The sequence below is a fragment of the Hippoglossus stenolepis genome, chromosome 1 (genome assembly GCF_022539355.2).
Source record: "Hippoglossus stenolepis isolate QCI-W04-F060 chromosome 1, HSTE1.2, whole genome shotgun sequence".
Lineage (NCBI taxonomy): Eukaryota > Metazoa > Chordata > Actinopteri > Pleuronectiformes > Pleuronectidae > Hippoglossus > Hippoglossus stenolepis.
The window spans coordinates 25071629-25094372 of NC_061483.1; the positions used below are offsets into that span (position 1 = coordinate 25071629).

Below are 22744 nucleotides of genomic sequence, written 5' to 3' on the forward strand. Positions count from 1 at the left end.
CACTGCCACTAGATCTCTGATCAAAGCAAATGCTTTTTCTGCCACACTGCCAGATTTGTGGTCCCAGCATGGTGTTGTGAAGCCCAGCAAGAGCTTCCACTAAATACACAACCAGAAGCACAACTGACTTAAGATTCCCTGAGAGCCGCCCCCGCAAAGAACTACATTTGCCGGACAAATTCATAATATCACAAGTCAACGAATGTTCTTTTGCCTACTCAAGCAGCTCACTGATGCAAAAACATGGAACATATTATGAAAGATTTTAGTTACTTATGATGGTGAGGAGAAGAAAAGCCAGTTCCGAATCAAGTACAGAAAACTGTTAAGCAGCTCTCTCCATCTCAGAAAAGCAAGACCAATATTGAGTCTGGCCTTCTCTCTTCATTTGGACTTTTTTGCCAGAGGATCTTGTTTCTTTGAAGGAGGAATTTTCATCTGAATACTTGGTACTGAACACTTGCTTTATGAATGTGATACGGAATTTGAATGCATAAAAAGTGGTTGAGCCATAAATCTGAATACATTTAAATATAAGTTGAATAGTAGAAGTTGTTCCGATTAAACAGTCATAAGACATGAAAGCAAGAACTGAGACATAAATGGCAGGTCAGTTGAAATGTTGATGAAGAATACAACAAGAATCAGACACCTTATCCAACCTAATCTGCAATGAGATCAGTGTTTTGGCTAAGGGGGGGAATTTTGAAATGAGGTTAACCATTTACTGTCAAGGCCATTCATCACAACTGTCATTGGTAATATAATTTTGTAGTAATGAAGTCAACCAGATGAGGAAGAACCTGGTGCAGAATTGAAGACATTCAGTAGAAAAATTGAAAAGAGAGAGTATGTATCAGGAATACACTTACATTTAAATTAAAAGTCTATATTCCTTGACACACGACGTCAAGGAACCCCATTTTATATTGATTTACGAAGCTTGTTTTTTCTATTACAGTGGTTTATTGGTTAACTTTTCCTCATTATGCTCAAAAGTCCTTACATTTAAATTTTAGTAAACAATAACTGATGTGCTGACTTATTGTTTATTATTTACCTTTAATATAACATTGTCTGAATCTTGGACAGTTAAATAAGGTGGAACAATGTATTCATTGTCAGATGAATACATTGCTGTCTTCTTTAACAGCAGAAATGAAAAGACATTGTTGAGGTCTTCAATTGCTGTGTAGCTCAACAGTTTGAACATAGCAGATAATACAGGTCTCACACTTGTTCTACTGCACTGCCACATGGTTTAATGCACCTCAGCTGAATGACCTCCATTTGCAAGCGGTTTGCACAAACAGGGATCAGATGGTAATTCCAGCTTTATTACATCAGCATAACAGGAAGTCCAGTAAACGGAATAAGACTAAGTACACCATTTAAAATACACTGACAGTTATGGTATGTGAAACACCAACACAACCCTCCGAAAGCAGAAACCAGGTCAGGTTGGCGTGTACAGGATGCACATCAGGCAGAGAGCGTCTTCTACGTGTGTGTGTGTGTGTGTGTGTGTGTGTGTGTGTGTGTGTGTGTGTGTGTGTGTGTGTGTGTGTGTGTGTGTGTGTGTGTGTGTGTGTGTGTGTGTGTGTGTGTGTGTGTCCCATTATCACTGGGAGATATTTGTTTTCGTTTTCTTTTGTTTTTTCTCTTTTGCGTCATCATTTGTTCCACATTACACTGCCAAAATGAAAAGTTTGAATCCATCTACTAAATACAAATATCCTCCTCATTTATCATAAATGATCCATGAAAAATGAATGAAAACATTTCTGCTTCTAAAAGCTCACAAACATTTCTTATCGATCTCTGCGCTGCAGCCGTGTAACTCCCCACTTCCTGGCTGGCGTGTTGCTGGGGCGACAGCTAAATTATGCAACAGCACTGGCCCAACAGATAGGCAGCCTTCAGTATCTCAGCAGCAGAAGCGGCTTCGCGGGTGGCAAGTGATGGCAGGGCTCAACAGATACAGATGCCCAGTCACTCCCAGAAAACTGGTTTGGAACACTGTTGTCTGGTTGGCCACCTCTTTTACGGTGTTAAAAGTATCAGTCAGCCATGACTATATCTACCTTCTTCTCTCTTGCCTCAAAGAAAAAGTGAGCTCTCCTGTTGCACTGATTTACTTTGTCTGAAATGACTGAAGAAATGGTTTTCCGGTTTTTCAGGTTTTCAGAATCTCCAGACTGAAATGAGAAACTATAAATCTAATCAGGCATGCAGGAGGTTATTATTCAGCTCCTTGTTATTGAGCCTGGTAAATACATTAGCTTGCAGTTGGTCATCTAAGCTCTTGGCTGTAACACAATAAAAAGCAATGAAAAAGAAAAAACATATTGTGTAATGCAACATATTCATGATATAATTTTCTTCCTTGAGTCATGCAATATCATTACACAAGAGCACCATATGTCCATTTAGAAACAATTCAAATGTGGCCACCCACACAATAACTCAACACTTGGCTGCGTGCCTGGTAGCACTCCTAAAACCTACAATTCAACCCTGTGATGTGATGAGAGAAGTGCTACTATGAGTATCACTTTTCTATGTCTTGCGCTTTTGTCATCACTCTGCCTTTGTTATAACAGCCATGCAAATGTAGACATGCTCTGCTCAGTCTCCATTTTGTCTCATTTGTCAAACGGCAGATTGCACAGGAGCAAATGGCTTGAGAAAGTATAATTTGTAAGCAAAAGCCATGGTAGCGTACCACCACCTGTAGCGTACCACAGAATTCTGCTCAGTTACTACATCCAGCCGATCCAGCGGAAGCAATCACACCAGTATATATTGGGACATAAGACACAATCTGTGCTTTGCAGGCATGATTAAAACTCAATTAATCACAGAGCAACGATCACAAGGAGCATAGGGGTCTGTGGACGTGTGTGTGAGCAGGAGGGGTGAGGGGGGGGATTACAGAGGTCATACAGCCTCTGTCCCACTATGGTGGAGGCCAGAGTGCTGAGGCCGGCCAGTTGTCCGCCCCACGTGACGGCTTTGTCTGTCCCCTTGTTTGACAATTATTTACTCTGCTGTTTAAGACAAGGATGAGGTCACCACACATACATCACTGACATGAAAACACTGGTTACCCATGTCCGGCCAACCCCCAATCTGACCTGTATGGACCCTCGCCACTCACATACACCCCAAACACTCGGTGTAAAGGACGACAAGTCACACCAATCAAATGGTTGTCAGTCAAGTGCTGCTGCTGGGTAAAACTTAATTTAAATAGGTGCTGCTACAGAGCTATATACTGTCTTTTCATTGTATATATGGGCCACATTGTGTTGTACATGTCCTATACATTGTCTCAGAACCATAAATCAGTACAGTTTAATTTGCTTGAAATCTAGATGAATGAATAAATGGACATTATTAGTGTTTTTTGTGTCATTTTAAAAACTTGGTTTGCTATGACTCAACACCAGGTCAGTATCTCTGATCAGAGTGGCCACAACATACACACACAGGGTGCTTTGAATCCACCCAGTGTGACTGGCTACATGAAATGTAAATGTTAATGTAAATGGTTTTACATACATTTGTCTCCTGAGCCAGTCATCTCCTCTCTGTCACTACTTTTAGAATGCAATAAATGTGCTTCCCCTGTTATTATAGGGGGAGCTCGGTATTTGTGGCATCTGCCAGGCTTGTCTCTGGCCCCTTGAAGACAATGACATCAAAAATCCACTGTCCCCCTCCCCCTACAGCAGTGCAACCTGAAACTGCCTGAAGAGATGAGCAGTCATTAAATACTGCAGAGCTGACATAATGACAGGAAAGATAAAAGAGAGGAAACAAAAAAAGGCCAGACCAATTTTCATCCCATAATGCCTGCCCAACCCCCCAGGCTCAGCCTGCCTCTCCTCATAAAAGACGCCAGGCCACAGATAGGGCACTGGTCAGCTACAACTTTGCTGCTGTGATATTCTGCCCTGACAACATTCACACAAAGCCCACAGAATAATGCCCCCCCCCCCTGCCCCCAACTCTTTCTGACACCTCTGGAAACAATAAGCAGCCAATGCAGTGAAACTCCACTTCATACAATGTTCATATTGTATGGAGTAATGTTATATCATCTATAGCACTCCCATTAACTCACTTATCTGTGCAATATTAATTAATTATATTAATTAATTAATTAACAATTGTATATGTAATTCAATGGCTTATGTGCAATCCACTTTACTATCTATTAGTTTTTTTCCATTCATATTTGCTGCGTGTCAGCACCTAATGAACATGCTCCACAGCTAAATTTGGCAATGTGGTCTAGAGAACCACCATTCAAAGACATTTGTCTTTAAATAGACAGTAATAAAATCCAGACACATGATAGTCCTGCACCCTCCGCCCAGTGATCAAGCACAGATATGTCCTCTGACACTGCACACTCTTGTGCAACAAAGGCTTTTTATATCATCCTCAGGCAGTTGAGCTGTCTTTAACTTGCTATGTGCCAAGGTATGATGCTAAACCACATGTAGCTCAGCTTGGTTCTCAGTTGGCATTCCGGCGCTCTGTAACACTGTGCTGAGGCAATATTTACCTTCAAAAGAAAGTGCACTTGGCACACAGCCGAAACTCTTGGGGTGGGGGCTCAAGGGGTTGCTTCTGTGTACTACATCCAACTTTCCCACCCAACAAAAATCCTCGTGCTGACCCGGCCAACCACCCACAGCCTCACAGCGGCAGCAGCGCTGCCTGCATAGCCTGACTCTGCTACCTGGATCAGAGCCAAGGCACAGCCTGATTCAAGTGCCAAGAGTGATCGAAAAGAGAGAGAGACACACACACACACACACACAGAATGTGAGTGCAGAGGGAGAGAACTAGTGAGCGTGAGCACATTACGCCTCAGCCTGGCTTGCTGCCAGGACTCACTTAGGAGGATTTTTTGCCACAAAAGCCAATTGGCGGTCAACCCTCCGCAGAGATTTGAAGTGTTTCACAAAGATACAGCTGGAGAGGTTTGTCCAAGAGTCAAGATTAAGCAAGTCACTCACAGTAGGAGGCTAGACTGGGAAATCAAACAGAACACTCAAAGGGAGAGTGGTGAACAGTGAAAGGTTGTACATCATAATGAACAACATCGTTTTGATGCGACTGCATAAACATTTGAAATTAAAAGAAAGATTTTTAAGAGAGTGTGTTATTGAGAGAGGGGGGCCTTGACATTCTAGATGGAGTAATCCTGGTTTAATACACACAGAAACATGAGCAGGGGTTTGAAGACACAACTGTCAAAAGACCAAAACAGGAACTGATGTAATAGGGAGGGAACTGTGTGACAAGGAGCCAAGGCAGGGCACTAACCTGTCTGAAGTGATCTTCAAAACCCCAGTCTGCCTGTCCATTAGGAGAGGTAGCTGAGTGAGGCCCCGCAGGAGACAGGCCCTCGTCAGGTTCCTGCTTCACTCTGATAGGTGGCGACGCAGCCCTCTGGGGGGCCGAAGCAGAGTAACTGCCAAATGGACGGGAAGGGATGCGGGAGGCGCTTTGCTGCAAAGCGAGGGTCTGCTTGCGAAGGAACTCCAGACCACTGGCACTTCCCTCATCCTCATCACTGCCCTCGTCTCCTTCCATCATTTCATTGTCGTCATCCTCATCCCCAGAATCACGGCCTCTGTCCTCATCATCCTCTCTTTCGGAGTCCACACTGCTCTGATTGGAAACCCGGGGAGGCAACCCGCCTCCTGGGATGACTCCGGCCAGGCTTTTGCCCATGAATGTGGCCCCAGAAGCCCGGGCAGCTGCCAGGATGGCTTGCTGGGCAGCAACCTGCTGGGCATACATGATATGGGCCTCTCGCAGCTTCCTCTCCTTGCGCTCCATTTCAAGTCGAGCCTGCTGTTGGCGCTGGAGTTGCTCCATCACTGCCTCCAGCTTCATCCCCCCTGTAGAGGTGCTCTGAGGAAAGGCCACACCAGGCTCTTGTGACATACTGGGCTGTAGGAGGAAGAGAAGGAGTCATGGATGACCTACCATATACGGAAATCTAATTACCCCTTTATCTCATTATAGAGGATGAAATCAGGCACATGCATCACCCCCCTCCAACAAAAAAAAAAGTGTAACATATCCTCACATGGTGAAATGTGGATAATTCTAATAAAAATCTACTAAATTATAACTCCTTGCACTCTATCACTAAAGTCAACGTTGGATAAGACCTTGATTACGTGCCACTGACCAAGTTGGAAAATCTGCAGCATCACAGTCATAAATCGGAACTTTATTTGCTAACATTGAAGGAGAAAATGTGCAATGGTCCCTGGAAGATTCAGCTCTCAACATTTACATCTAAACTAAAACAAACAACTGAGCGGGTGTAAAAAAAAAAAAATCAATGACACAGTAACTAATGTCAACAGGCTCATTACAACGGAAAGCATACATTAATGTTTCAAAAAAATGTAATTCTAATGGACACGTTTAAGGTTTTAGTGAGTCCATGCAGATAGAGCTGCGACACTATACTAATATTATAGGAGCCAACTACAAGAACAAATAAATGATACAACAAGAAATAAGACATTTAAATTCAGTTGAAGTGTTTCTGTTAGTTCATAAAACAGGAGAACAGTGATTTGTCGAGACGAAAGGCTCAACTACAGTAACTACTGTAAACTGGTCATTCATGGAGCTAAAGCTGAAAACTAGTTAACCCGACGGGGACATAAACTGCTTCTAACCAGCCCATAACTTCAGTGTTAGCTAAATGGAAAAAGAGGATAAACTGACTATTGCACAAGTTAACCTAAACAGAAGAGCAGAACCATCTCAGCTCGAACTGAAAAAAAGGAAAAGTACACCTTTTCCGCATTTGGCTGCCTGCCACATCCTCAAAATGCGCAGATAACGTACGCGGAGCAGCTCTTGGAATAAGTTGACGTACAAACCGGCTAAACTAGCACATTAATGTATGTCGGCTACTTCTGTAAGGTCACACCACCGTGTCGCTGTGAGGCTGTAGAGTAAACGTAAAGATAACCCACCATTTAGGTCGAATGCGCTCAGAAAGTCTGTTTTGTCTCCTGTAGAAAATGTGACGTTAAGTTGAATAACTCTTCTTGCGTTACCCGTGTGACTACAGCTCAGAGGAAGAGGTGAAGAGACGCCGAGCGGCACCGCGACTCACCATTTGCGCCTTGCTACTGTTGGAGTTGTCCACCATCCCTCCTTCCTTTCCTTGGCTTTATCCTCCTCCTTCTTCTTATCCTTCTTCCCTCTCCTTCTTCTCCCCTCGCTCCTGGCGCTCGTCTCACACACTTGTAAACACACGCACGCGCGCACACGCACGAGGAGGAGGGGGGCGGCAGAGAGGCGGTGTGCACGCGCCGCAGACTGCGACCGATCCGCGAGCGCAGAGACGGAGACGCTCCTGTGGTTTCCTTCTTCTTCTTCTTCTTCTTCTTCTTGTTGTCGTTCTTCTTCTCCTCCTCTCGGGGGGGATCTCTCGGCTCACTCTGCCCGTCTCCTTCCCCCGCGGACGCCTTCGTGGTGTTCTTGTTGAGCGGAACAGGCACCGACAGCAGAGCGGCCCGGTCTCATATCTCGCGCAGCGCTGAGGTGACTCCCCTCGCTCGTCGTTTTTCTCCCCCCCTTCAGTTGACACCCCCCGCATGGCGCACCAGCAGCAGTGGGACCCGCCCAGCGACAGCAACAAGTCCCACTGGCCTCCTCCTCACTTCTTCTCATCCAATAGTTCCGCCCGAGCCATTCAAACTCTTCAATTTGTTATTATAGTCTCATGTGGCTGTGGGGGGCCTTCTACGCCACATGGTTAAGATGAAAAGTTTAAACCTGAAGCCGTTAAAAGAGTTAAAAGGTGTTTGAATTGGGTTCTACTCACATACTACCATATATGTTGACTAACTCAATCTCTTAACCTATAAATACACGTTTATCATTGATATTCATGTCATCAGGGAATGGATATTTGTTTTAAAGACATATTTTATAACAGGAAGTGTGCTTTGTTTACGTCACTAAATTCTCCAACACTCACAGTATCGTGTCTTTCTGTTGATGCTGCACAACATGGCAGTGACGTTTAAAGAAAATAAAGTACTGTAGTGTACTACAACACCCTCACGGGAAGGTGCCTCCAATCATATCTCATTGGGACTGTATCGTAGCTACATGCTGCCCCCTTGAGGTGCCAACATCTGCCACGTTCATAATGTGCCCGACTCATTTGCAATGATGGAAAAGCTTCATTGACCTATGACCTCTGCACACAGGTATCGTTGAAAATGAATACTAATGAATATAGTAACAATAAAACACACGGGATTTTAGATAAGTGAGTTTTTTTTAATAATGCAAACCAATGCACAGTACAATCAAATAAAAAAAGATTAGTGTTCACCATCATAAAATAACAAATTTAAGTTATTGCATTTAGCATTCAATAACACTTTATGCTATTATTGTCACAATGTTGTATAACAAGCAGATTGTCCCAATAGTTGCATAGTACAGGTGAGTCAAGTGTACTTGCTACTGACCACTGGTGTTAAGTGCAATATTTTTATGTACATGAAGAACATCATGCAGATCCGGGCGCCGAGGGGGTTGATACACTTTTCATCACTGATTCTACACTTAGTGTAAGCGTGGAATCAGCCTTTATTCCTAAATGGCCCACATTACAACCACGGAGATAAAGTACATTGCTCGTGTTACTGTTGTAACGTTTTCAACATCAGGCGTTTTCTTTGCAAAGACTTGATGGATTAGAGAGTTGATCGCGACGCTGCAGAGTACAGATCAAGGTTGCAGCTTTTTCTAACATAAAATGTCAAACTCTTTCCAGTTCTAACCCTCAAGTGGTCAGCTACATCATTTCATAAGACAGTTAACATCACAGCCTAAGACAGTGTGGTGCAAGTATAACAGTTGTCACACATTTGTTGTGACTTAAATCCTCTATGCACTTCAACAGTTGTGCAATTTCCATTTTTTTATTTGTATTTCATTTTACTAATGCACGTGAAAGGCAAGTTACTTTCTGGTTGCACACTCACACACAAAAACATCTCCTGAAAAGTGAACCCTGTCACTTGCTCTGCTCTGACATTAAACATTTTCTGTTAATGCTCAGTTTCAAAATAAACACCAATAGTTTAATATGACACAGGTTGTAACATGACTCAACAGATTGTTTTAAGTGGAAAAATAATATAATAAAGACGGCCATTTTAGGCACACATTTGTGTCTATTGTATAAGAAACAAAAACAGACAGTAACACAAACTAAGAAGGATATGAATTGTTGTTCATAAAGTTTTACATACAGTAAACAGAGGTACCCATTTACTTCCATTCTAATGTAATCTGGTTTTATTGTTTTGAACCTGAAACCTATTTGTTTTTAATGTAGGCAACAAATTAATTAAAAAAAATTAAATAAATAAAATAATGTAACTCTGGTCTGGTGTCCACACAGACACATGGACACATTTTCGGGTTCAATATCCTGTCCAGGATCAGATGTAACTCTTAAAATGCTACATATCAATCTTGGCAAAAAACAGTAACCTCTTCTTGACTTAAATCTATGACAATTTGTTTTCTTAAGCATATCAAATAAACAAAAAACATTTTAGAATTTAAACATACACACATCTTACCACATTCATAAATGTCTTAAGATGACTTTAACTGGAATCCTAATATTTGTAGTTTTTACATCTACTTTCTATTGTGTAGCAGCTTATTTGGAAGATATTTTTTTCCTGGAATGAAACTTATTTATACAATATAGAGACTGACTCAAACCAAATATCAGTTGTTCTGTCAAAGCACTTCAGTAACTTAATCTGCTTACATTTTCTGCCATTTAAACATGTGTAACATTTGGTTAAGTGTAGGTATTAATCCAACAATGGATATTTCACTTTGTAAGACTTGAGTATTTACTCAAAGACAACATGTAACAACCATGAGTTATTTTCATATTTTTTAGACACAACGAGTCAGATCATAGGAAACCAGTATAAAAAAATAATCCTGGCTTTCGATGATCTGCGAGTGCCAGGTTTATTCTATTCTAACCTCTTAAGATTTTTAAGGTAGTATCACTTGCTGAAAGAATTATTATTATTGTTATTATTATTATTATGAGAAATGAAGTAGAGTCAGTCACAACCCAACACATCCCATGTCAATTCAGTCTTCTGGTTAGATTTGAAAAATATGTTCTTTCCGCTGTTATTTTATGTGGTTATTTTTGTTCAAATAATAATGTCATACCTGGTGGTCATCTCATTTTGGAATAAAAATCAAACAATATTTTTGAAGACAGAGACATTAAAAAAAAAAAACTAAATACAATAGTAGTCAGATAATGTAAATGGTGATTTGAGGTGCTTCAAATAGCAGTAAGTTAACATGTAAAAAAAAAAATTAAATTCATTAAAACACATGTCGTGCTTAAACCTGTTAACCAGAGGAAACAACGGTATCCAGAACTGCACTGGATCAACACAGACGTGTCCCAAATGGTGAATTTCTCTCCCACTCAGTGGCATAGTAATGGTTCCTGTAGGTTGATAAAAAGAAAAATAGAAAAAAGCTCGAGCTTTGGGGTCACAGTGGATAAGGCTTGTTCTTACATCCATCTGCCACTTCTTGTGGGTTGAGCGTTTCGGTGCACGCAGTCCTGCATCAACAGGAGTTTTGGCTTCAGGGCTGGAAGTCCTCAGGCAGCGCAGCGGGGGAGCTGGGTTAGAAAGAAGGCCTCAGGCACCAGTGACTTGAGACAGCAACTTGAACTGGAACTAAGACCTTGCAGGGGTTTGAGTCAGGATAGCAGCGTCACTGCATGGAGCAAGACGGGCCCTCAGAGCAGCAGCACATGGAGGAGCCCATGGCTTTGGGCGGAATCAGGTCTAGGTCCTCGTCATCAGGGATCTCGTCCAGGCGGTAGCCGTCCTGAAGCAGCTGCCTGCTTAAATCAGGGTGGACCTGGAGAGCAAAGGGAACCTCGGTGACACACAGTCATCGCAGAGTAACCTGGTTGAACCTGATCAACATCTCACTGAGGTCCATCTGTTCACAGTCTCTGTTCTTTTGAATCAAACCTTATTACAAAGGTGTTTAGTCTCCAAACGAAGAAAAGAACTCTCTGCGACTGAACCCAGCTGACTTTTGGTTTCAAGTTAGGTTACCAGTACGTCAAGTCATCTGCTAGTTATTGTTAGCATGAAGGTTAAATTGGGTAGTAAACATCTGTCATTTATTGGTGTCTATGATTTTGTGCCTTCCCAGGCACCTTTTACACATATTGAGTGTGTTTGTTTTGGAATAATGCAAATTGTTCAGTTACTCAACAACAATGTGAGATAACAGGTAAAACTGAATTTAAACTCGAGATGGAGTAAACTACTCTCACCACATATCTGAGGTTAAGAAATAGCCAGAGGCCCATTTTTTTCCCATGCATAGGTAACTCGGTATACATGATTCTTACAATATGTATGAATGAACACAAACACAAACAAGAGCTAGCTCCAGTCCTATCTGTTTCATGTACAGTTATACACATGATAACGTCTTTCATCTGTGCTGTTTTCTATTACTGGCCCATTTTAACCCCTTACTTATTAAATACATGTAAATGTGCATAATTTGATGGTACTCATATCAGACAGAGGTCACAAAGACGAAAGTGCAAAATTGAAAACACAAAGCCTTGATAGAAACACAAATCTTTGAACATGTATAGGTGATCAAAAAAAACAACAACCACACAGTTGTAGCCATCTGAGTGCATCTGAAGAACGTGCCATGGGGCTAACTCACCTCCGCTGAAGAGTATCCGGAGGAATACTGCTCAAAATCGATCTCTTCATCACTGCACAGACAAGTAGGACAGGTTCTGTCATTCTGATGTAAAGAATTTAAATCTGTCGAAACATGTCCAGCAACACAAACAACGAGGAAACTGCGACTGTCTCTTTCACCTGCCTACACAAGTATCATAATAATAACTATTATTATAATGATCATAATAATAAACTTTTGTTAACAATGTTACAAAGTGTTTTACAAGGACAAAACTGAGAATAAAACAATGGAACACAAGCAGAGAATATAGAACAATAAAATAGATAGAATTATATAAATAAACAAATGGGAATAGTCAGTCTAAATAAGAGCCAATGTCCACCATTTGTAAAGGCTTTCATACAACGAAAAGTTTTAAGGCGGCATTTAAAAGAAGCTAGAGAATTAGTCCAACTTCAATGTGGGTAAATTCCACAATGTGGGGGCTCTAACCGCAAAAGCTGGGCTACCCTTTGTCTGGGAGTAACCAGCAGGGCTCCATCTGCTGATCGTTGTGGTCATGAGTGCACATACATACACGTAGAAGACACCGATGAAGATGTCATGACAGTTTGTGGTTATAAGAGCTGACGCTGTCGTCAATGTGCTGTGAGCAAAATCTTGTGATGTTCGCAGCGGTATGAATACGTTACTTCCTGCCTCTGCCTGCTGCACCACCTCTCACTTCAATCTGAATCCTGCAGATGATTTTTTTTTTTTTTAACTCATCAGAGCAGAGAAGCTCCTGCTGTGTTTTGCATGTGTGAAAGACAAACTGCGGAGAAAGTCCGGACCCAATTCTCCGGAGATCCTCCGCAGGACATGTCTGAAAACGGCTTAAGATTCAATTTAATGTATATAGTAGGAATTCAACAACAGTATCACACCTATACTTGGTGTAATCTTACCTGTCTGAGTCCAGTGCAACCAGAGTGTCCTCAGCATGCTGACTCAAAGCAGCGTAGCCCTTGTTATATTTCATCGTCCTAAAAAGAGAGAGCCAGAAGGTAAAAATTGCTGCAAAACAAGCCTCTCCTGCATTATGCTGACATGACAATGACAACCAGCAGCTTCCTCCTAACCCCTCAGGCCTCTTCTCCTCACCTCTTGACTCCTTGTCTGGGCTGATGCGTCACCGGAGGTCCTGGTGAGAGGGCTTTCTTCTTCAGTGCTTTTCTTGCCATCTCCCTGTGTTTCTCTACAAATAATCAGAATAAGAGACATTTTTTGTGTTGAGAAGGACAGACTGGATAATGGTCAAGTCAAATGTCATATGTGGGTTTATTGAGCTAAGAACAGCTAATAACGGCTGCGGCCTTCCTCTAACTGGAAGGTGTGCGATTCGTTTCCATTCTTCACCCTCTGCATGTCAAAGTGTCCTTGGGCAAGATACTGAAGCCCGAATTTCCCGGGACAGCTGCGCCGTTCTCGTAGATACAGTGCTGCCCATAGATGCACTGTATAAATGTGTGTGGCAATAAACTGTACTGTAAAGCGCTTTGAGTTGTCATCAAGACTAGAAAAGCTCTATATAAATACAGATCATTTACCATGTTTCCCAAGTTACCATATCATTACTAATATTTTGGGACAATCATCCTATATAATGATCAGTTGACATTCATAACCACAAAAACAGAAGTTATGAGAAACTATACTGCAATTCCAGAAAACCCCTATATTATTGGTAAAGCCTCGAACAGTCTCACCAGAGTGTATCACTGAAATGAGAAAAAATATTCTCAGCTCAGTGTAGCACTCAACATTTATGATACTCCCCCCACACACATTTCACAAGGAGAACAAGTTCTTCTTTGTAAAGGTTTGACATCCACATATGATGGTTACACATCTAAACTGAGTTCATGATAAGGCTTTTTAGATTCTCTTAGCAGAAATTGGGTGGATTCAACACATTGAAGATACACATGCAAACTGAGACAATAATATGGGTCTGACATCGGCTTTCAATACACTGTATAATCAGAGGTGGGCGATATATGGAATATACTCGATATATATCGCGGCTGGTTCCATGTGAGATGTATTAAATTACCATATCTCGACGATCGAGTACAAATTGTCACGTGAATGTTTTAAGCAGAAGTTCCACTTCTCTCTCCTCATGCCTGTCTCACAGCAGACAGCTCACTCCCCCGCCCATCCAGAAAACTCGCCTGCGTGCATGCGCATTTTTGTATCAGGAGAGGAGGGAAGAGAGCATGGAGAGAGTGAAAGAAAGTGAAGAGCCCCACGGAGTTGATGAAAAATATTGCGACATTTGTTTTAGGCCATATCGCCCAGCCATATGTATAATACATCCACGGTAAATATGAGTATGTCTTGGCCTTTCCTGTTGTTCTTCTCCCATGATCCAACACAACCTAAGCATCATGCAGTCACACGAGTGATTTTGACCTCAATTACACTTAGTTTCAAGTTTTGATCCAAGAACTACATTTGAAGAATCTTATGGGGATTTAGAAACAAGATTTTATTATTGTCTTTTTTAACGCCTGCTGAAATGTGCACACCAACCCTCTAAGGGGTTTCTAAGTCTGGACCCAATTCTCTGGAGTTTCTCCGCAGGCCTAAAGACACTTTGAAAAAGTAGCTACATCAGGTTCGCAAAATCCAGCAATTACATCATGTATTTCAAACCAACAGTGTTTTTTTAAAACGGCTGAAAACTGGTTATAAAGTATAATAAATCATTCTTTTTTTCAATTCAACAAACCTTTGGTTTAGTTTTTTTATATGTTTACTTAATGCATTAAAGTGTTTCTATTAAAGTCGGGTTTAACAAGTAATGCCAAAGAAATTTGAAACCAAAAGTCAATAATGATTCAGTAAACCCAGAGGATAAACTCAGTTCAATTTCACATTACCTTTCCCTTACGCCAATTACTGAGCGTGAACACGTTTTGAACCGAGACAAAGAAGACTGTGGAATGTGTCATGGGTCTTCATGCAACAAATCTCTCAGAACTCACATGACAGATTCACACTGTGGTGACTCCCCATGCACAAAATCCAACATTACTTCCCCACAGGAGCAGAAAGTGCGTTTTGAAGATGCAAGTAAATGTTGGAATCTTAGTCTGTACTTAGTCTGTGTAAGGGAGACATTTGTTGAGTTTACAGTAAAGCAATACATTGTGTTCAACGTGACACAAAGACATCAGGGCCATGAAATTGATGGAAGTAAGCTGTGAACGACATTATGAAAAGTTAAAAGCCATGAAAACACTATGATCCGACCTGAGGGCGTCTGAGCCATTCAGTGTCATATGACTCAGGTTCTGCTGGCCACACATTCAATTCTGACCCATTTTATGCAACATACGACAATATTCACCACAGCTGAATTCATAAAAACAATAATAACAATGCGTTATTGGTTAGGATGAGTCAAGAAACTGCTTACGTAGTTTGAGGTGGATGGCCGGAACTCTGGACATGATGTAAGGTCCTCTCTTCTCCACAGGCCTGATGCCTCCATCGGCCACCTTAGGTCTTGTTCCACCACTGGGCCCCTTGGGTTGCAGAAATTAAAGAAACATCTGTATCTTATGTTCACTTACAGAAGCCAAGTCACCGACTCCGTGTGCTATCTAAATGACAGGACCACAACTCTTTGTTTTAAATCAACAACGATGTGTGATCTATCATATCCAGCTCAAGTCTGTCTCCAGTGGTAAACGCCAACATTTCAGCAGCCACATGCAGTTATGAAAATAGAAAACTCCGGGCAGACAGGCAGAGACAACAATGTTAAACATGTCACTCCATATATAATTCATAGCCAAACTTCGCTTCAGTGAAACAGTCAAATATTTAGTGGGCATGCCTCATCTGAAGAGCTGTCAAAAACAAAATCACAGGCTAGGCTAGTCAGTCTGGGAGTAGGGGCTAGCGTTAGCCGGGCTAGCTGGTGTGTTAGCTGACTTTACCGACTGAACTTGTGGCTGCGGCTCCAGCAGAGTGTCCTTCTCCGGCTCCTCTATGATGTCGTTCATCATGTTCGTGTTACTGTCCCAGTCTGCAGCACCGCACCGCCATGACGACACAGCTCCCACCGCCGGGACACCTCCTCCGCCGCTTCTTTGGGATTTTCTTCTTTGGGATTTCCTCCTTCTTTCCTCTCTTCTTCTTCTTTGGTGTCCCCCCTTCATTCTTCTTTTGTATTCATTGGCAGTAAGAGAACAGACTCAGAGGCGCGTTATCGCCACCGTCTGGACTGTACACCCACACACACACACGCATATATTTCTTTTTCAAAAACATAAATGTTGCCGGTGTTTTTTCCCATTAGACCAGACAACTAAAAGCCATGGGACAATTAATTTATCACAATTCATTTCTCACAATGTAATAATATATGTCCCATTGTTTCTTGTCCATGCGTTTTTGCCTGTTTAATTTTTCTATGGCTATTCTCAGATGGACAATGATCTTTTCCTACTTTGTTTCCTGCTCTGCAACTTCCCAGCATGTCCTTGTGTATAATGTAAATGTCTCTCAGTTTCATTGTCATCCTATCATTCCAGCCATGTTGACTGAGCATAGTTCCTGATAAGTGTCTTGGCTTGTTTTTACTTTTTTAAGTGTTTAACTGCTCAGTCTGTCCACAGCTCATTTCCCTAAACACCAATATGAGCCACAACCCAAAGAAAGTGTGTAACTATCCCCTTACCTTCCATCTTGTACATTATAAGGAATCTTTCTGTGGTAATATCTGTCATAAATAATCTGCCAGATTTTATGCTTGTAAGTACAGGATCGCTGTCAGATCTGATTTGTAATACATCTAACTTGGGGTTTGATTCTGCTGCTGTATAGACCTCGACCAATACTGGAATTCTGGGTCAGGTGGCACACACAATTTAAATATATTTGCTGATGGTTTTTATATTTAATATCTAGTGTAGGCTGGCAGGTTATTGTCCATCTGTGGTAGCAATAGGTTTTACCCTGGGAGGTGAACTATATGGAAATTAGCTAAATTTGGTACAAAGCATATTTGTAGATATAGGTTTGTATTTTTACCATTTCTAAATTACACCAAATCCTCTTCTGCATTTTGTTTTAAAAAAGTATTCATGTCAGGACATGCAGGACAATATGCTGATACCTTTAAATATGTGATATGTCTATATCATATATATATATATATATATTTTACCAGCCAACTGAAAAGCAGTCAGGCTCTACAGCTGACATGTAAGCTTCACATTCATAGTCAAAGACAGATCTCATGAGTGACCGGTGCAGATTCTTTTACTTCATCCCCATTCCTGTTCTGACAGTTTGTCGATGACCTCTTCACATTTGTATTTTAAACAAACCTTTCACATGAACAAGACTTTGTTTTTTTGCTGCATATTATATGAATCACTTTCCCATTTTCAACTTCAGCTATTGCAGCATGCATTTCCTTATTGACATAAGATATACAGCAGCATACAGAGCAAACAGTGTCGAGGCAGACTCCTTAAGATGTCATTGTTTAAACTTGGCATGGTTAAGAAGCTGAAATGTGATTTCCCTATGCTTGACTTTTAGTTGTTTTTCATTTTCTCATGTAGTGTTTCTGTCTGTAACTCTCGCTTTAAAAGATTTGTATATATTTTTTGGTCATATACACGGGTCAAACGTTGGACAGTGAGTGTTGACACTGAGTCACAACTGACAAGTATTTTAGTTGCTATTACGTCCTGCACTCACTCCAATAACAACAAGACTGCTAATAACTTGACATAATGCCAGCAGGTGAAGCAGAGATGTAACTACTGACATCACCAGCAGCTCTATTCCATTGTAAGCCCCAGCACTGATAGCACATTAAATGTAACACAACCATCAATAATTCAGGCTGCTTTAACAAAAAGGACTGGACGTATAGAATAAGAAGAAAAAATTAAGAGAAAAGGAAAACTGACACATTATAGAATTATTGGTTTTCTTTATTAGGTCCACCATTTTGTACACAACAGGACAGCATGGATTTAATCAACAATATAGACATTTTTGACAGGAGAGAATCAGGATCTCTTTATACATCAAATGACCTGAGGAAGGAGGAACAAAACATTTATTCAGCTGCAAGCAAATGATATCCAATATAACCTCTAATCTAATTTCACGAGTCAGATAGGGCCAGCATAGGTATACAGCACTGGACAGCATCACTACTTCCGGGTCTACCAGTTACTGTATCTTTCTAAAAGCATAATCACCTTCCCAAGTTAATGTGTAGGAGTTCAATATAGTTCAGTCTCACCTTGACAGTCTATAACTTATCAATGCCCAGCTCTTCTGGTGTTGAGATGCCGAGTTCTGCCAGGGTGGGCTTGAGCTCCTGGATCAGGTAGGGATAGATGTCTTTGCAGGGGCCTGCTTTGTCCTGCAAAACACAAACACACATTCACACACAAAATCAGCAAAACATGAGGAGCATTTTGTCACAGGCAATATTTGCATACTGGATGGTGAGAAGTTGAGTTATTAGTATCAGAGAATTCACTATCACAATTCACAATCATTTTTTAAAACATATTTTAAACATCTGGTCCTGGGAGTGTCAGCAGTTTCCGCTCTCTGCTGAAGAAAAGGTTATGGCCGACCCTAAGTGAGCCCAAACAGGAAGTATAATTCACCTTGACAGCCTCAAGGATGCGGACGGCACTGGCCAGGTCATTCAGTCTTCGACAAGCTCGCAGTGCCGAATCCAAGACTTTGGGCTCAGGCACCAGGTCATACCCAATCAGGGTGTTCATGCCTTTAGGTTGAAAGTATTGGAAAATGCCCAGATTAGTTCACAGAAGCACTAATATAATAAAAATGCCATATTACCAATTGGAACCATAACTTTGAGTGAACAAAGTAAATGCTAAATAAACACGTCATCAGAACACGATAAACATCAGCCATGAACAGTCACCTTTCCTCAGTTCCCAGGCATCTATGTCGGGTTTGCTGAAGTAAGTGATCCAACGGGCATCAAACTCCTCGTCTGTTTCCACCTTAGCATGGGAGTAACATCTGGAGGCCAGTGGGGCTGAAAAACATGAAGCAGAAATAGAGACTATGAAATATTGATTCCTAATTATTATTTATACATATGGTTATAAATAGGGTCAAATGTAATTTCAAAGTGATCAAAAATTAAAAAGCTACTAGTTGATGATGTAAAAAGCTAGACCATGATTAAAGGAGTAAAACTTCTCTTATTGACTATTCATGCTTTTTGACAACAACAGACAAGATTCAATGCCCAGCCCAAAAGAGAAGGGTGAAAATTATAAATAAACTCAATGTATACAAAAACATTATACACATTGTTTCACATCAGTGAAGGCAACATTTAACTTTGACAACTTGGCATTGAGTGTGACTTAAGGATAAAACTATTCTTTCTATAAACATCTAATGAGGCTGTTCTTAAAAGAGAAAAATTAAATACTGCAGGTCCTTATTCAGATATACGCATTTTAAAACTAAAAGAGCACACGGTACAAATCCTAATTCAATGATCTATCACAAAATGAGGCAACACTTCTATTAAATACAGAACAGAGAGTGTGTCTTTACAGAAACTAGGAGTTGTTAGGTACTTGTTCAGTGCTTCAAGGAACCATATCATATTAAACTCACCTGTGAAGGCATGTCCACACATATTCACATCACATACACAAATATGTTGCTGAATATACTGATCATGTTATTATCAATTGAATAACCCTCATAAGGAGTGATATCATTTTCTGAATGTAATTTTGAATATTACTTAGGTGGCGGCTTTAAAAAGGCTCACTGGGTTTTCTGCCTCTCCCTGCACTGCGTGTTATTCTTCTTGCCATTTTTTTCTATGTACTCCTGTTTTGTTCTAATAAATAACTTACAAAAAAATACAAATAATAAAATCAAGCAGCATCTGTAGATACACTGCCTCGATCAGGTTGGTGGATGTGTGTCTGTTAACGCGTTGTACATGATAGAGGACAAACACAACTTGACTTAGTGCATGTGACCTCCACAACACACCGATTTTAAAAATACTAAACCCACATTAGGATGCAAATACAGAAAGCATTACATTGTTATTGACCATAACTTGTCTCACCCAACAGGAATATAATAAATAGCATGACATCCCAGGATGCATATAACTATGGACTGGCAAAATCCTAACTCCACATTTATCACATAATACATTATTCAATCTCATCAGTATCGATTCATCTGATTCGTGTCACCATCACCAGAGTACACACGCTCCCCTGGCAGTAACAACAGTGGTTCAACCTGTGAATGTACATAATAACCTTGTAGCTAACATGGTCAGAGGTGGGTTAGTCCTGTAACGTGTTGATATCCGATGCCTGTGAACTGCTGCAGCCACTGACGCTCAGGAACAAACCCAGAGGGGTCATCACAAGGTCGAGGCTTCTTAGCTCCAATCAGTGTCGCGCCTGCTCAGTAAAAATACTCAAGGAGACGCGACGACTCATAAAAACACTCCTGTCCGGTCCATGAGGATCTGTACTCAGGAGAACACTTCAATGTCACCCTGCGCTAGCTTCCACCCACACACACAAAGCGGCGGCAGCTAAGCTAAGCGGCTAGCCGGCTAAGTCAAATTTAGTCCTCTTCATAACACCGGTTACTCATTTCAACGCCATGTGTGAAGCGGACAGTCCCACCTGAGTAGCAGGGTCGTGACCGAGCCACAGTCCGGCTCCCCGCGGCTGACAGACGGAACACGGCTCGGAACATGGTGCCGCTGTGGATGCTAACAGTCCCGGTGCTAACGAGGGCGACTCAGGACAGACGAGCACGACGGGCCGTCACGTGACTACCGGAGAGAGCCGAAGCCTTGTACGTCCGAGCTGCTGATTGGTCCGTTTTCCTAAGCGGTGGGTGAGTGTAGGTTGGTTGTTTGTGGTTGTTTTTATATACAGTCTACACACACACACACACACACACACATACACACACACACACACACATATATATATCGATATCTATATATAGATATCGATATCTATATATCGATATATATATACAGTATATAGTGGTTGTTACAAAGTATCTACAGCATTATCATATTATAGCTAGATATCAACTGTTTACATTTTAATACAAACTATATTATTATTATTATTATTGTGATTATTATGATTGCGATAATTATTATTATTATCAATATCAGCTGGAGTCCTAAATGCACTGATCTTGACTTGTGGTTAACTTCAGTCAGGGTTTGAGGGTCTAATGAAAGAATCTATCAAGTCGCATGAGAAGATGTGTTTTGGGGTCAGGTCACTTCATGACACATTCTTAATTTATCAACGCTCAATAATTGAATTACATCATTGCCAGAAATATTTATGGAGAAATTGGTTTGGTACTTCCCAAGACTAAATGGCCCTCCTTTGGGCAGCAGCTACTTTTGTTTTGTATCAATTTTAACTTGAATAAGTTAATAACTATTAAAATGATATTGGGTTGGGACAGTGCTCATTAATCAACAGACAAAACACTGTAATGAGCCAGTATTATCATCAGTTGTCCCTAGCAAGTTTTTACAAGCCAATCTGAAATACAATGATTACCTATCTCATATAATTACAAATACTTATGGATAATTCCTATGCATTAAATAAACCATCCAAACTACATGTACAACAAATCCATGATTAAAACATCACATCTGATAAATAAAACAAGCAAAAAACCTATGATTAAAACAAGGCATCTATTAGAAAGGTGTAAAACAAACAAATTATTATGAGCCACACTCATCCAGTGCTCCACACGACACTAGACACCAGTTGTCATAGGCTTTTTTTTATTACTCTGCATGATGAATACATTCATTTTAATATGTTAAATTGGAGGAGCACCTCTTCTTCAGCATCATCGCATGGATAAGTAAAAAAATGCGATTTGAAAGACGTGAGGCACCAGCAGGGGGAGCTCCTGGTTCAAACCAGAGATTTTAGTGCTCAATTAACAGCAAAACAAATTTGTTTGATTTATTTATCCAATTCAAATCACTTTTAAAACAAGTGCATGTGAGGAGAAGATCCGATCATTTCAAAACGCTATTATTTTAGCAGAAACATCTATATGTATTTAACAAACCAAAAAACAACCATGTATGTATGGTTTCTAAATGGATGTTAACATCAACCATGTACTTTTATTGAGTGAAGATGCACACACACAACAAAGATATAGAGGAGCAGGGAAATGGATGTAAGCAAGGTATAGTGGATTACGCTGTGGTGTGTATCTGCTGTTGATTCAACTTGAAGTGTGTGTGCGAGTGTGTGTGTTCCTCGTCACATGGTAAACTCTAATCCATCCTAAGCCCAGGGCACCACACTAGATATCCATTAGTGTAATATGCTGCTGCATGTCTTTCCCTCTCTGTCTCTTCCTCTCTTTCTCTTTCTGACGCTCTTATATTTTCCTCCATGCTAGATACAGACAGGTGCTTGAAATATATGTTGATGTTGCATGTTTTAGACATTTAGTTCAAAGTGCCTTTAAAACCAGTGGTGAGGATAAGCTCTCTGACCTCGCTGTGGAGCAGCACAGGAGAGCACACTTTCTCATTGCATTTATGTTCCCTTGAGCTGTGAATATATTATTAATCACCTAAAAAAGGCTTTTGTAAACTTCAATATCTGAATTAACGTGTATACAGGTTAAATAGGTGTGTAAGTGCATTAGAACAGCTCATCTGGTCAGTTTAGCTCTTCAGTTGTCATTGCAGTTCAAAGTAACCATAGTGATCCACCATGAAAATCATTCTCTCACAATATAAACTCTATCCGTGTTCCAGTGTCATAAAAATACAAAGGACGCTCAG

General features: G+C 40.9%; 3 protein-coding genes across 4 annotated transcripts in view; all 3 read right to left on the minus strand.

Moving 5' to 3' along the window:
• LOC118104555 (AT-rich interactive domain-containing protein 3B) overlaps positions 1–7619 on the minus strand; it is a 50347-nt gene extending 42728 nt beyond the window's left edge. Inside the window, exons 1-2 of one of the 2 annotated variants that reach the window (XM_035151521.2) lie at positions 7169–7619; positions 5344–5976 (exon numbers count right to left, since the gene is read on the minus strand). In XM_035151521.2, coding sequence (XP_035007412.1) covers positions 5344–5976; positions 7169–7204 — 669 coding nt within the window. In that variant the 5' untranslated portion in view covers positions 7205–7619. The other variant, XM_035151528.2, reaches the window with a different exon arrangement.
• A 706-nt stretch (positions 7620–8325) lies between these two features.
• Positions 8326–16033, minus strand: fam219b (family with sequence similarity 219 member B). Its single transcript, XM_035161475.1, has 6 exons — positions 15816–16033; positions 15290–15398; positions 12967–13060; positions 12771–12848; positions 11839–11890; positions 8326–11001 (listed from the first exon to the last, which is right to left on the minus strand). Exons 1-6 carry the CDS (start codon positions 15882–15884, stop codon positions 10852–10854), a joined length of 552 nt encoding a protein of 183 aa, XP_035017366.1. The 5' UTR covers positions 15885–16033; the 3' UTR covers positions 8326–10851.
• Positions 16034–17810: 1777 nt separating this feature from the next.
• On the minus strand, positions 17811–20726 carry LOC118113908 (cytochrome c oxidase subunit 5A, mitochondrial). Its single transcript, XM_035164032.1, has 5 exons — positions 20568–20726; positions 18806–18922; positions 18522–18643; positions 18146–18268; positions 17811–17933 (listed from the first exon to the last, which is right to left on the minus strand). Exons 1-4 carry the CDS (start codon positions 20638–20640, stop codon positions 18155–18157), a joined length of 426 nt encoding a protein of 141 aa, XP_035019923.1. The 5' UTR covers positions 20641–20726; the 3' UTR covers positions 17811–17933; positions 18146–18154.
• Between the last annotated feature and the right edge of the window lie 2018 nt (positions 20727–22744).